The following is a 14,829-nucleotide window of genomic DNA, read 5'->3' on the forward strand; positions in this document are numbered from 1 at the left end:
TCTGAACAAACTGGTGAATAAAGCTGGCTCTGTGGTTGGAATCAGGCTGAACTCATTGGAGGATGAGGAGGAGAAATGAAGACGGTGGAGGCCATTCTGAGGAACATGGATCATCACTTCATATCTCCTTCAGTGAGCAAAGAAACAACGGTGGTGGACGGCTCCTATCCCTGCGCTGCAGGACAGAAAGATTTAGAAAATCTTTCATACCATCAGCTATTAGACTGTATAGTTCTACAGTAAACAGATGAGACTCCCAGACGATTGAATGTCCCTGCGGGGATAAATAAAGTTATTGTATTGTATTGTATTGTTGTATTCTAATTTTCTGAGACTCTGAATTTTGGGTTTTCTTATCTGTAAGCCATAATCATCAACATTTCAAGAAATACAGGCTTGAAATACTTCACTCTATGTGTAATGAGTCTATATAACTTAATATATGGGTTTAGTGATAGAAAATATTGAACTTTTTCATGATATTCTCATTTTTTGAGATGTACCTGTAGTGTATGAAATCATTGTAGTTTAGCAGTTGAGTCCACCATAGCAGCCATTCTCAACCTTGGGGTTCCGACCCCAACTGGGGTCGCAAATGATTTCTGGGGGTCGCCAAGTCATTTTGGAAAAATATAAATGCACATAATTAATATTAGATTACATCATTTTAGAAAGGGAGTTGTTTAGTTGTTTTCTGATTCATTATTTGTCAAAAATTCATTGTCTCAACTGAGTTTGTACGAGCTGACCTGTGCACGGGAGATTGAGTTCACTGACACACAGCGGGAAAAAAGAAACAAAGAGAAAGAAAAAAGCTTTAGCCGCAGCTGCAGGAAGTTTGCTAGCTACCTGATGAAAAATGGAGTGATTGGCTTCAAAGAAAAAGTGTTCCAGCTCAGACCTGGGTCAGCAGCAACAGCAGGGGTCTCAAGGTCATTCACCAGAGAGCCTAACAGCAGCTCCACCACCTGAGAAACGTCAGGCCCTTGGGCCGACACCGGCTGATATCAGAGCTTCGAAATCCGTAAATATCAGCCCCACTTTTTGAAATACGGCTTTTCATGCACGAGCGGAAACAACACAGAATACCTGCAGTGTGTTTTCATGGTAACAAGCTCTCAGCAACAGAAATGTTCAACATTTTTTCTTTAATTTAAAAGAAAAAAAAAGTTTGCGTTATTCGTTTACATGTTAACTGGCTCAACTAGCAGCGGGGGGGGGCATGGACAACAGTGCATGCTAAACTGGGGTCGCGACTCAGAAAGGTTGACAACCACTGCACTATAGTCCACCGTAGTCCTCTATAGTCCACCGTAGTCCACCGTAGTGCACCGTAGTCCACCGTAGTCTACTGTAGTCCACCGTAGTCCAGCGTAGTCCACCGTAGTCCACCGTAGTCCACTGTGGTCAACTGTAGTCCACCATAGTCCACCGTAGTGCACCGTAGTCCACCGTAGTCCACCGTAGTCTACTGTAGTCCACCATAGTCCACCGTAATCCACCATAGTCCACCGTAGTCTACCATCGTCTACTGTAGTCTACTGTTGTCCACCGTAGTCCACCGTAGTCTACCATAGTCTACTGTAGTCTACTGTAGTCCAACGTAGTCCACCGTAGTCTACTGTAGTCCACTGTAGTCTACTGTAGTCCACCGTAGTCCACCGTAGTCTACTGTAGTCCACCGTAGTCCACTGTAGTTTACTATAGTCCACCGTAGTCCACCGTAGACTACTGTAGTCCACTGTAGTCCACCGTAGTCTACTGTAGTCCACCATAGTCCACCGTAATCCACCGTAGTCCACCGTAGTCTACCATAGTCTACTGTAGTCTACTGTAGTCCACCGTAGTCCACCGTAGTCTACCATAGTCTACTGTAGTCTATTGTAGTCCACCGTAGTCCACCGTAGTCTACTGTAGTCCACTGTAGTCTACTGTAGTCCACCGTAGTCCACCGTAGTCCACCGTAGACTACTGTAGTCCACCGTAGTCCACCGTAGTCTACCATAGTCTACTGTAGTCTATTGTAGTCCACCGTAGTCCACCGTAGTCTACTGTAGTCCACCGTAGTCCACCGTAGTCCACCGTAGACTACTGTAGTCCACCATAGTCCACCGTAGTCCACCGTAGACTACTGTAGTCCACCATAGTCCACCGTAGTCTACTGTAGTCCACTGTAGTCCACCGTAGTCCACCGTAGTCCACCGTAGTCCACCGTAGACTACTGTAGTCCACCATAGTCCACCGTAGTCCACTGTAGTCTACTGTAGTCCACCGTAGTCCACCGTAGTCCACTGTAGTCTACTGTAGTCCACCGTAGTCCACCGTAGTCCACCGTAGTCCACCGTAGACTACTGTAGTCCACCATAGTCCACCGTAGTCCACTGTAGTCTACTGTAGTCCACCGTAGTCCACCGTAGTCCACCGTAGACTACTGTAGTCCACCGTAGTCCACCGTAGTCTACCATAGTCTACTGTAGTCTATTGTAGTCCACCGTAGTCCACCGTAGTCTACTGTAGTCCACCGTAGTCCAGCGTAGTCCACCGTAGTCCACCGTAGTCCACTGTGGTCAACTGTAGTCCACCATAGTCCACCATAGTCCACCGTAGTGCACCGTAGTCCACCGTAGTCCACCGTAGTCTACTGTAGTCCACCATAGTCCACCGTAATCCACCATAGTCCACCGTAGTCTACCATCGTCTACTGTAGTCTACTGTTGTCCACCGTAGTCCACCGTAGTCTACCATAGTCTACTGTAGTCTACTGTAGTCCAACGTAGTCCACCGTAGTCTACTGTAGTCCACTGTAGTCTACTGTAGTCCACCGTAGTCCACCGTAGTCTACTGTAGTCCACCGTAGTCCACTGTAGTTTACTATAGTCCACCGTAGTCCACCGTAGACTACTGTAGTCCACTGTAGTCCACCGTAGTCTACTGTAGTCCACCATAGTCCACCGTAATCCACCGTAGTCCACCGTAGTCTACCATAGTCTACTGTAGTCTACTGTAGTCCACCGTAGTCCACCGTAGTCTACCATAGTCTACTGTAGTCTATTGTAGTCCACCGTAGTCCACCGTAGTCTACTGTAGTCCACTGTAGTCTACTGTAGTCCACCGTAGTCCACCGTAGTCCACCGTAGACTACTGTAGTCCACCGTAGTCCACCGTAGTCTACCATAGTCTACTGTAGTCTATTGTAGTCCACCGTAGTCCACCGTAGTCTACTGTAGTCCACCGTAGTCCACCGTAGTCCACCGTAGACTACTGTAGTCCACCATAGTCCACCGTAGTCCACTGTAGACTACTGTAGTCCACCATAGTCCACCACATTGCGCTGTCACCATAGACCAGAGCTCAGTGTGTAAATGAAGCAGCTCTCACACTATTGAAATGTTCTAATAATCAGTCAGAGTCCAGGCTGAGCTCATCAGGATTAAACAGGCCAATAAATCAAAGCCTTTAGTTTTTCTAGCCTGTAGTGATCAGTGATAACTCTGATCATGTCCTTTAGTGGAGCAGAGAGCTGGCATATGAAGGAGTCAGTGTGGGCGTGTAAACCAGTCAGACCTGCACTGATGCTGGTGTGTAGGGGTGAAAGGTGTTATTCTGCACCGTAAGAGGAGCGTGCAGCAGCAGCTGTGACTGTTCCTTTAACACTCAGCGTTGTCTACATGTCCTTTCATTAACAACCACCTCAGTTTCTGTGTCAAAGCATTTGTTTCCTACTATGTTCCAGTTGTGCTTCACTGATGAACACCTCTGATCCACCGGCGTCTTCATTCATAAGGAGCGTTGCATCACCCGGGTGAATGTAGGCAGAACAGGCAGATCTGATTGGTTGAAGTGTGTGGTTCACCGTGTTCTCCTCCGTCTGTGTCAGTTCTCAGATGCAGAGTGTGCTAAAAAAGCTCTGGAGCAGCTGAACGGCTTTGAGCTGGCAGGTCGACCAATGAAGGTGGGGCACGTGACGGAGCGTACAGACGCCTCCTCGGCTTCCTCTTTCCTCGACAGCGATGAACTTGAACGCACCGGCATCGACCTCGGAACCACAGGCCGACTGCAGCTGATGGCGAGACTTGCTGAAGGTGAGACCCCAACAGTTCCATCCCTCATCAGACTCCGGCTTCCTCCTCACCTGTGCATCCACCTGATGAGAGTTTGTTAACAGGTACGGGGCTACAGATCCCTCCTGCTGCTCAGCAGGCTCTGCAGATGAGTGGAGCCATCGCCATCGGAGCCATGGCTGCTGTGTCAGGTGAATGCACACTCTAGAGTTGGACAATGTGGCCTGATATTTATATGACCATATTATCTGGCTTTTCTCAGAGTCTGTGTCCGGGTTTGATCTGAATGGTTTAAGGGTGTGTCAGTAGCTGTTCAGCTCTGATAACCTGGGTTTCTGGACCATGCTGGTTATTGATGAATGATGCAAAAATGAAACAGTGACAGCTTAGATTCACAGTCTTGATGTTTTAACTTGTTTTGGCTGATCTGTGTGCACAGTAGTTGTTTCCAAAACCTGATTCCAGACCTTTATCAATCCTTTAGTAAGAATGAAAACCATTCTGGGGTTGCTTTAGTGTGGCTTTTAAAAAAAGCTGTTTCACAGTGTTAACTGGTGTATTTTTGTGTTTCAGCTGCCATGAACCCGGCTCTCAACATGAACATGAACAATGCTGCTCTGAATCTTCCCTCCCAGCCACTCGCCACACACTGCTTCCAGCTGTCCAACATGTTCAACCCCAACAGGTACACTCACCTGTCAGTCTGCAGCTTTGTCATCATCTTTGTAAAACAAAGCCTAAAAGTTATATAGACCAGAGTCCCTCACTGCTTTAACAGCTTACTGATAACTGGTTATCACTCCTTATCACTTTGGCGCTCTGTTTCATACCCTCAGGGTCTGTGATGGTCCTCAGAGTCTGTGATGTGGTCCTCAGAGTCTGTGATGTGGTCCTCAGAGTCTGTGATGTGGTCCTCAGAGTCTGTGATGTGGTCCTCAGAGTCTGTGATGTGGTCCTCAGAGTCTGTGATGTGGTCCTCAGGGTCTGTGATGGTCCTCAGAGTCTGTGATGTGGTCCTCAGGGTCTGTGATGGTCCTCAGAGTCTGTGATGTGGTCCTCAGAGTCTGTGATGTGGTCCTCAGTCTGTGATGTGGTCCTCAGAGTCTGTGATGTGGTCCTCAGTCTGTGATGTGGTCCTCAGAGTACAGTCTTTGAGTTTTAACTTCATGTAGTTTTCTGTTTGGTCCCTATAGTCCCATAACTGCTTAAATATCCAGTGGATATTCCTGCAGCACACCTGTTTTTAAAGCCCAGGTTGTCCTGATGAAAGGATGTTTAGAGAACCGCTGTTGATGTTTTACAATCTTTTTAAGACAAAAACTCCAGGAGAGACTAAATGGTTAAAAATAGATTAGGGCTTGAAGGTCTTAAAGAATCAACCGTTAAATTCATTTGCTGTGGAGCTGCTAGACTGTAGTTTGGCAGGAAAAGGCAGGTTAGTGAATCAGGTTAGTGGCACTAAAGGATTGTGGGTAATGCAGTGCTGTTAGCCAAGACTGCAAATAAACAGGGTTTTTCTAAAATCTGAGTTGATTATGTTGGGAATAGTGTGTCCTATATATCCTGGCTTCTCACTCAGGTAGCTCATGGATGATTCTGCTTTAAATGGTCCTGATATTCTGGATTATTCTGTTTTTAACACCAGGGTGGAAGATTGGCTGAAACTCTGGAGTTACGTTCCTCTGACTCAGACGGGTCACACAGTGACATGGTTTAACCTTTGTCCTTCTTGAAGACACAGAAAGTGGACTGAACTTTTACTGGATTTTGTAGTATGTCCTGATACTTATTACTCTGATCAGTTAGGACTGGATTAGATCAGATCAGGATGGACCACTAGGCTGGATTAGATCAGATCAGGATGGACCACTAGGCTGGATTAGATCAGATCAGGATGGACCACTAGGCTGGATTAGATCAGATCAGGATGGACCACTAGGCTGGATTAGATCAGATCAGATCAGGATGGACCACTAGGCTGGATTAGATTAGATCAGATCAGGATGAACCACTAGGCTGGATTAGATCAGATCAGGATGGACCACTAGGCTGGATTAGATCAGATCAGGATGGACCACTAGGCTGGATTAGATCAGATCAGGATGGACCACTAGGCTGGATTAGATCAGATCAGGATGGACCACTAGGCTGGATTAGATCAGATCAGATCAGGATGGACCACTAGGCTGGATTAGATTAGATCAGATCAGGATGAACCACTAGGCTGGATTAGATTAGATCAGATCAGGATGGACCACTAGGCTGGATTAGATCAGATCAGATCAGGATGGACCACTAGGCTGGATTAGATTAGATCAGATCAGGATGGACCACTAGGCTGGATTAGATCAGATCAGATCAGGATGGACCACTAGGCTGGATTAGATCAGATCAGATCAGGATGGACCACTAGGCTGGATTAGATTAGATCAGATCAGGATGGACCACTAGGCTGGATTAGATCAGATCAGATCAGGATGGACCACTAGGCTGGATTAGATCAGATCAGATCAGGATGGACCACTAGGCTGGATTAGATTAGATCAGATCAGGATGGACCACTAGGCTGGATTAGATTAGATCAGATCAGGATGGACCACTAGGCTGGATTAGATCAGATCAGATCAGGATGGACCACTAGGCTGGATTAGATTAGATCAGATCAGATCAGGATGGACCACTAGGCTGGATTAGATTAGATCAGATCAGGATGGACCACTAGGCTGGATTAGATTAGATCAGATCAGGATGGACCACTAGGCTGGATTAGATCAGATCAGATCAGGATGGACCACTAGGCTGGATTAGATTAGATCAGATCAGATCAGGATGGACCACTAGGCTGGATTAGATTAGATCAGATCAGGATGGACCACTAGGCTGGATTAGATTAGATCAGATCAGGATGGACCACTAGGCTGGATTAGATTAGATCAGATCAGGATGGACCACTAGGCTGGATTAGATTAGATCAGATCAGGATGGACCACTAGGCTGGATTAGATTAGATCAGATCAGGATGGACCACTAGGCTGGATTAGATTAGATCAGATCAGATCAGGATGGACCACTAGGCTGGATTAGATTAGATCAGATCAGGATGGACCACTAGGCTGGATTAGATCAGATCAGATCAGGATGGACCACTAGGCTGGATTAGATCAGATCAGATCAGGATGGACCACTAGGCTGGATTAGATTAGATCAGATCAGGATGGACCACAAGGCTGGATTAGATTAGATCAGGATGGACCACAAGGCTGGATTAGATTAGATCAGATCAGGATGGACCACTAGGCTGGATCAGATTAGATCAGGATGGACCACAAGGCTGGATTAGATTAGATCAGATCAGGATGGACCACTAGGCTGGATCAGATTAGATCAGGATGGACCACAAGGCTGGATTAGATTAGATCAGATCAGGATGGACCACTAGGCTGGATTAGATTAGATCAGATCAGGATGGACCACTAGGCTGGATTAGATTAGATCAGGATGGACCACAAGGCTGGATTAGATTAGATCAGGATGGACCACAAGGCTGGATAAGATCAGATCACATCAGGATGGACCACTAGGCTGGATTAGATTAGATCAGATCAGGATGGACCACTAGGCTGGATTAGATCAGATCAGATCAGGATGGACCACTAGGCTGGATTAGATTAGATCAGGATGGACCACAAGGCTGGATTAGATCAGATCAGATCAGGATGGACCACAAGGCTGGATTAGATTAGATCAGGATGGACCACTAGGCTGGATTAGATTAGATCAGATCAGGATGGACCGCTAGGCTGGATTAGATCAGATCAGGATGAACCACTAGGCTGGATTAGATCAGATCAGATCAGGATGGACCACTAGGCTGGATTAGATTAGATCAGATCAGGATGGACCACAAGGCTGGATTAGATCAGATCAGGATGGACCACAAGGCTGGATTAGATCAGATCAGGATGGACCACTAGGCTGGATTAGATTAGATCAGATCAGGATGGACCACTAGGCTGGATTAGATTAGATCAGATCAGGATGGACCACTAGGCTGGATTAGATCAGATCAGATCAGGATGGACCACTAGGCTGGATTAGATTAGATCAGATCAGATCAGGATGGACCACTAGGCTGGATTAGATTAGATCAGATCAGGATGGACCACTAGGCTGGATTAGATTAGATCAGATCAGGATGGACCACTAGGCTGGATTAGATTAGATCAGATCAGGATGGACCACTAGGCTGGATTAGATTAGATCAGATCAGGATGGACCACTAGGCTGGATTAGATTAGATCAGATCAGGATGGACCACTAGGCTGGATTAGATTAGATCAGATCAGATCAGGATGGACCACTAGGCTGGATTAGATTAGATCAGATCAGGATGGACCACTAGGCTGGATTAGATTAGATCAGATCAGGATGGACCACTTGGCTGGATTAGATCAGATCAGATCAGGATGGACCACTAGGCTGGATTAGATCAGATCAGATCAGGATGGACCACAAGGCTGGATTAGATCAGATCAGATCAGGATGGACCACTAGGCTGGATTAGATCACATCAGATCAGGATGGACCACTAGGCTGGATTAGATTAGATCAGATCAGGATGGACCACTAGGCTGGATTAGATTAGATCAGATCAGGATGGACCACTAGGCTGGATTAGATCACATCAGGATGGACCACTAGGCTGGATTAGATTAGATCAGATCAGGATGGACCACAAGGCTGGATTAGATCAGATCAGGATGGACCACAAGGCTGGATTAGATCAGATCAGGATGGACCACTAGGCTGGATTAGATTAGATCAGATCAGGATGGACCACAAGGCTGGATTAGATCACATCAGGATGGACCACTTGGCTGGATTAGATTAGATCAGATCAGGATGGACCACTAGGCTGGATTAGATTAGATCAGATCAGGATGGACCACTTGGCTGGATTAGATCAGATCAGATCAGGATGGACCACTAGGCTGGATTAGATCAGATCAGATCAGGATGGACCACAAGGCTGGATTAGATTAGATCAGATCAGGATGGACCACTAGGCTGGATTAGATCACATCAGGATGGACCACTAGGCTGGATTAGATCAGATCAGATCAGGATGGACCACTAGGCTGGATTAGATCACATCAGATCAGGATGGACCACTAGGCTGGATTAGATTAGATCAGATCAGGATGGACCACTAGGCTGGATTAGATCACATCAGGATGGACCACTAGGCTGGATTAGATTAGATCAGATCAGGATGGACCACAAGGCTGGATTAGATCAGATTCTTCTCAGATTAAATTCAGAGTTTAACTCTGAAAGTGGACTGAAGTCATTTAATGTGTTATTGGACACCAATGCATGCTGGGTAATGTGTGCGTGTGTGTGTTGATGTGCAGCTGTGTGTGTGTTTCAGTGAGGAGGTTCCTGGTTGGGAGGCAGACATCCAGCATGACGTCATCGAGGAGTGCAACAAACATGGAGGAGTGGTTCACATCTACGTGGACAAGAACTCCGCCGAGGTACACGCCACGCCCCACCCCGTCCCCCCGCCCCGCCCAGCCCAGCCCAGCCTAGCCCCGCCCTCTGTTTCTGTGTCTGTGGTGGTGTCTGATGTTTGACTTCCTGTTTTCACGATCAGGTATTTTTAAAATCACACACTAAAGTAAAACTTCGCTGCTAATCAATAATTACAAGATTATTTACACATTAAGGAGCAAAAACAGCCATAAAGAGGGCTAAAATCCTGAAAATCAGGAGTTTTTATTGAAGAGGACTAAAGCTGCTGAGAATATTTAGAGCAGTGTTCACAGAAAATAACAGATCCTGAAGGAAATTCAGCTGTTATTTATTACACACATAAGAAATCTAAAAAAACATCTCTAGAACGAGATAAACACGCATGTACAAGAACAACATGTAACATTTTCAGGCCAATAGAGACGAAGAAGGTACTCAGAGGGGAGCGTGTGAAAAGTTACAGAATCTGTCTTTAAACAATAATATGAACACAGTCTGGACAGAATAATGTAATAAATTACAAGAAGTGTAAGGTCAATAGAAATATGAGGATCTGAGACGTTCTGAGAAATTGGGAACAACAGGGACAAAATAAAAACAATCTAAAAAAAACAAGGAATATTTCCATTTAAAGGACTATTTGACTAAATAATAGAGAGCAGAAGGCAAAGATACATGAGAATGAGTGCATAAATATTCCTCCTTCTAGTCAGTGTTTAGTAGAGTCTTCTTCCTCTGCAGTCTCAGTCTCTGAGTCTGTGTGGATAGGTCTCAGTCTCTGAGTCTGTGTGGATAGGTCTCAGTCTCTCTGAGTCTGTGTGGATAGGTCTCAGTCTCTCTGAGTCTGTGTGGATAGGTCTCAGTCTCTCTGAGTCTGTGTGGATAGGTCTCAGTCTCTCTGAGTCTGTGTGGATAGGTCTCGGTCTCTGAGTCTGTGTGGATAGGTCTCAGTCTCTCTGAGTCTGTGTGGATAGGTCTCAGTCTCTCTGAGTCTGTGTGGATAGGTCTCAGTCTCTGAGTCTGTGTGGATAGGTCTCGGTCTCTGAGTCTGTGTGGATAGGTCTCGGTCTCTGAGTCTGTGTGGATAGGTCTCAGTCTCTGAGTCTGTGTGGATAGGTCTCGGTCTCTGAGTCTGTGTGGATAGGTCTCGGTCTCTGAGTCTGTGTGGATAGGTCTCGGTCTCTGAGTCTGTGTGGATAGGTCTCAGTCTCTCTGAGTCTGTGTGGATAGGTCTCAGTCTCTCTGAGTCTTTGTGGATAGGTCTCAGTCTCTCTGAGTCTGTGTGGATAGGTCTCGGTCTCTCTGAGTCTTTGTGGATAGGTCTCAGTCTCTCTGAGTCTTTGTGGATAGGTCTCAGTCTCTCTGAGTCTTTGTGGATAGGTCTCAGTCTCTCTGAGTCTGTGTGGATAGGTCTCGGTCTCTCTGAGTCTGTGTGGATAGGTCTCAAACATCTGACATTGAATCCACCAGCTGTAAGTTCAGACGTAGCCCAGTTTGAATGTAAGTTGTTCCCTACGACAGACTTTACGCTCTCCTGACATTTAAGGTGTTTCACCAGCTGTGATAGTTTTGATGTAGGCTTCAGTTCTATCTTTAGGCTTACACCTAACCCCTCCTAGTGCTGAAGTCCTCTGTAGGATACGGTTGTCATGGTGATAGCTCTGAGAGACAGGAGAACCCGGAGGATGGTGAGGAGTTGAGGGTTTTAACGGTAATTAGGTGTCAGCACTGCGTTCTCCATGATAACATGAGATCTGTTTTCCATGAAATAATTTCTGGCGTCCACTGTAAGATTATCTCATGTTGTTAATGGTTTCACCACTAGATGTCAGTGTTGGTATTTTATACCTGCTCTTGGTTCAGGCTTCAGTACTTACAATGCCTGTCATGTCATAGTTTTCATCCACACTGAAAGCTGTTTGATGATTAACAGCAGTTAGCATACATTATTTTTAGCTGTTAGCATCTGTAGCAAACACAGAGTTAAAAATGCTTTTCAGTGATTGGTTAAAGAGAAAACGTCATCTCTGCAACAACCTATAGGTAAGTTTGGACCAGTGTTCATTTTGTCGACTAAAACTGCCTTTAAAAACTAGACTGAGACTAATAAAAATAGATCTGTGATGACTAAAACTAGACTGAGACTAATAAAAATAGATCTGTGATGACTAAAACTAGACTGAGACTAATAAAAATAGATCTGTGATGACTAAAACTAGACTAAAATGTTTTTAATTTTCTTCAGACATCCTAAATCTGTGATATTTCTCCACTGTGGGTAAATCTGTCTAAAAACAACACATCTGTATCTATTCTTCCTCTCAGCTGTAGAAAGCAGGGACCCCAGGGTTGGCAGAGAACACACTACCATGATTTGGTACCAGATTTAGACAAGAGGATAAATGCTTGGACTAAAAGTAAAGACTAAAATGTGAGGACTTTTATGGACTAAAACTAGACTAAAACTAAACAGGATAGAAATGACTGAAATATGACTAAAACTAAAAGACATTTCATTTAAAGACTAAAAATGAGACGACGCCTGTGAGTTAGTTATGCCAGTAATCTCGAGCACAATCATTCACACCTGACATGTATCAAATCACATGACTCACATCCTCCTTAACTAGTGGGCTATTTAAGCTGCAAGATTTCCTTTCTCTTCCTCTGCTGCAACGCTGCGCCTGGATCAACGCTGCGCTCTCGGCTTCAACCCACCTCCACCCCAGCGTCCACCTGTTGGCTCCGACTGAGGGTTAAAGCTGTTATATTATCACTCCTCCAATTCTGTATGTAAAATCTGTGAGGAGTGATTAAGTCGGAGCCTGACGCCAAACATATGTTGCATAATAAATGGTTAAACAAACTTCAACGTGAGATTATTGGCTGAAACCAAGATTAAAAATAGCTGCCAAAATTAACGCTGGTTTGGATGTAAATTTTTACTAGATTAGGTCAGCCTGACATCTCTGTGGTGCAACAGAACAATGACACAGCTTCAGTTAGAGCTGAACTAGTTTGAAGCGTTTAGTGAGGACTTTACACCAGAGGTTAACCCTCAGATCCTACTATGTCCATTTTGAGGACATTCATCATTTTTATCATCATTTTTTTTGAGTTGATAGTCACATTTTTACAGCTTGAGGCATCAAATTTGGCTAAAGTTATTATTTTTCTTCATATTTATACATATATATATATATATATATATATATATATATATATATATGAAGTGTCACCCATAGAACGCCCATGACACGAAATAGCTCCATCCTTGTTTGTCTGAAATTGGACTCATAGACTTCCATTAAAAACAGGTTTTTTGACTGTATGTCTATGGAACCAAAACAATATATAACAACTGTTTTATTGCAGTCTCTCAATCACCAGGGATCTAAATTTCACTATTCCACAGTGATCCAGCAGATCGTGCAAGCTTATTACACTGCCTGGCCAAAAAAACCGCCTTCAGCTTTGATTACAGCACACATTCGCTGTGGTGTTGTTTCGATAAGCTTCTGCAATGTCGTAAGACTTATTTCCATCCAGTGTTGCATTAATTTTAATATTGATGATGGGAGAGTCTGACCACTGCACAAAGCCTTCTCCAGCACATCCCAAAGATTCTCAATGGGGTTAAGGTCTGGACTCTGTGGTGGCCAATCCATGTGTGAAAATGATGTCTCATGCTCCCTGAACCACTCTTTCACAGTTTGAGCCCGATGAATCCTGGTATTGTCATCTTGGAATATGCCCGTGCCATTAGGGAAGAAAAAAATCCATTGTTTAAGAAATGAGAAGTTACTCATTGCATCAGCTGGGGTTAAATAACTTGTTGCCAGCTGAAAGATAATCGCCCATGCAGTAATTATCCAATAGGAGGCTCGTACCTATTTACTTCGTTAAATCAAGGTGGCGACTTTTTTTTTGGCCAGGCAGTGTACTTTAACCCCTTAGGTAACGCAGACATTGTTTACCTTCCATGCACTCAGTGTTTGAAGCGCTATTTCACCCACTAAACATCATCAGAATCAAATGAAATGATTGGTGCCACTAGATATGGATGTCTGAGAGTGGGCTACATGTGTAAGGAATAGTTTGTGGGCTCCTACTTGTGTGCTCGGATGTGAATCTGCATCTGTGTTCACAGTCAGACATGCCGTAAGTAGAGTATAAACGGGCGAAAATGTTACCTCTGAGTTCTGCAGTCTGGGACTAAGAAAGGGAGACATTTGGACAATTTCAACTTTGCCCTCACTTCATAGCGAGTGGATGGACATGCATGAGGATGCACGGGTCCTTTCCATCAATAGGAGAGAATATATCATATCTCAAAGATGCAGTTAATTTATATCTGCGCGTGGTTGGCATATTTGTGGTCACATTTTGGTTAGAGGTGGAAATGCGCATTCATGATTCATATCCTGCATAGTTCCTCTGATTTTATATGCCTGTACATAAAATAAACCTAACATGAACAAATGCATTCACTCGCATATGATTTGGTAGAGGAGGAGGCTGGAGAAAAGGATGTGAAACTGGCGTGTTTTACGCATGGATGGACTCATCTGTTTAGCATGGACGAATCCAAGTCATAGGCATAGTGTACAATAAGTGGCATAAAAAGGGTGTAACATTGAATTTCTTTTTTTTTAATTAATTTATTTTTTAGTAGTTAGGGTTGAAGTTGTTGAAGAGATCTGAAGCAGTAAAAGTAAAAAAAAAAAAAAAGAAGAAAAAAGAAAAATTAGTATTTCATTAACACCTTTCTGCATGTCCGTTTTCTGGACAAACAAGGACAGATGGAGCTAAAATATGGAAATTAGCACTACAGAAAAAATTTCAATGCATCAAAATCAGTTTTACTGCTCCTCATTGACATGGCCCAGACTTTATTTATTGAAAAAAAAAATTTCCTAGATCATTTTATATGGGAATTATGGTGTTTTCGTGTTTTTTACCATAAAAATACCAGTGACATGGTGGACAATAACTGGAATAAAAAGGGTGTAACATTGAATTAAAAAAAAAAAAATTTCTTTTAGTGGTCAGGGTTGAAGTTGTTGAAGAGATCTGAAGCAGTGAAAGTTAAAAAAAATGTTGAAAAATGATTATTTTATTAACACTTTTCTGCATGTCTGTTTTCAGGACAAACAAGGACAGATGGAGCTAAAAATTACAAGGGACCGAGGGTTAAGCACAGCTGGTGCAACAGGTTGCTGGACTCTGGAAT

General features: G+C 44.2%; 1 protein-coding gene across 1 annotated transcript in view; it reads left to right on the forward strand.

The window, feature by feature from the left end:
- Positions 1 to 9,697, forward strand: part of LOC121506705 (RNA-binding protein 39-like) — a 35,378-nt gene extending 25,681 nt beyond the window's left edge. The window contains exons 10-13 of the mRNA XM_041782557.1: positions 3,878 to 4,082; positions 4,166 to 4,252; positions 4,635 to 4,746; positions 9,493 to 9,697. Coding sequence (XP_041638491.1) covers positions 3,878 to 4,082; positions 4,166 to 4,252; positions 4,635 to 4,746; positions 9,493 to 9,697 — 609 coding nt within the window. The remainder of the gene's footprint in view (positions 1 to 3,877; positions 4,083 to 4,165; positions 4,253 to 4,634; positions 4,747 to 9,492) is intronic.
- Positions 9,698 to 14,829: the final 5,132 nt, after the last annotated feature.

The sequence above is a fragment of the Cheilinus undulatus genome, linkage group 3, assembly GCF_018320785.1.
Source record: "Cheilinus undulatus linkage group 3, ASM1832078v1, whole genome shotgun sequence".
NCBI classification, from domain to species: domain Eukaryota; kingdom Metazoa; phylum Chordata; class Actinopteri; order Labriformes; family Labridae; genus Cheilinus; species Cheilinus undulatus.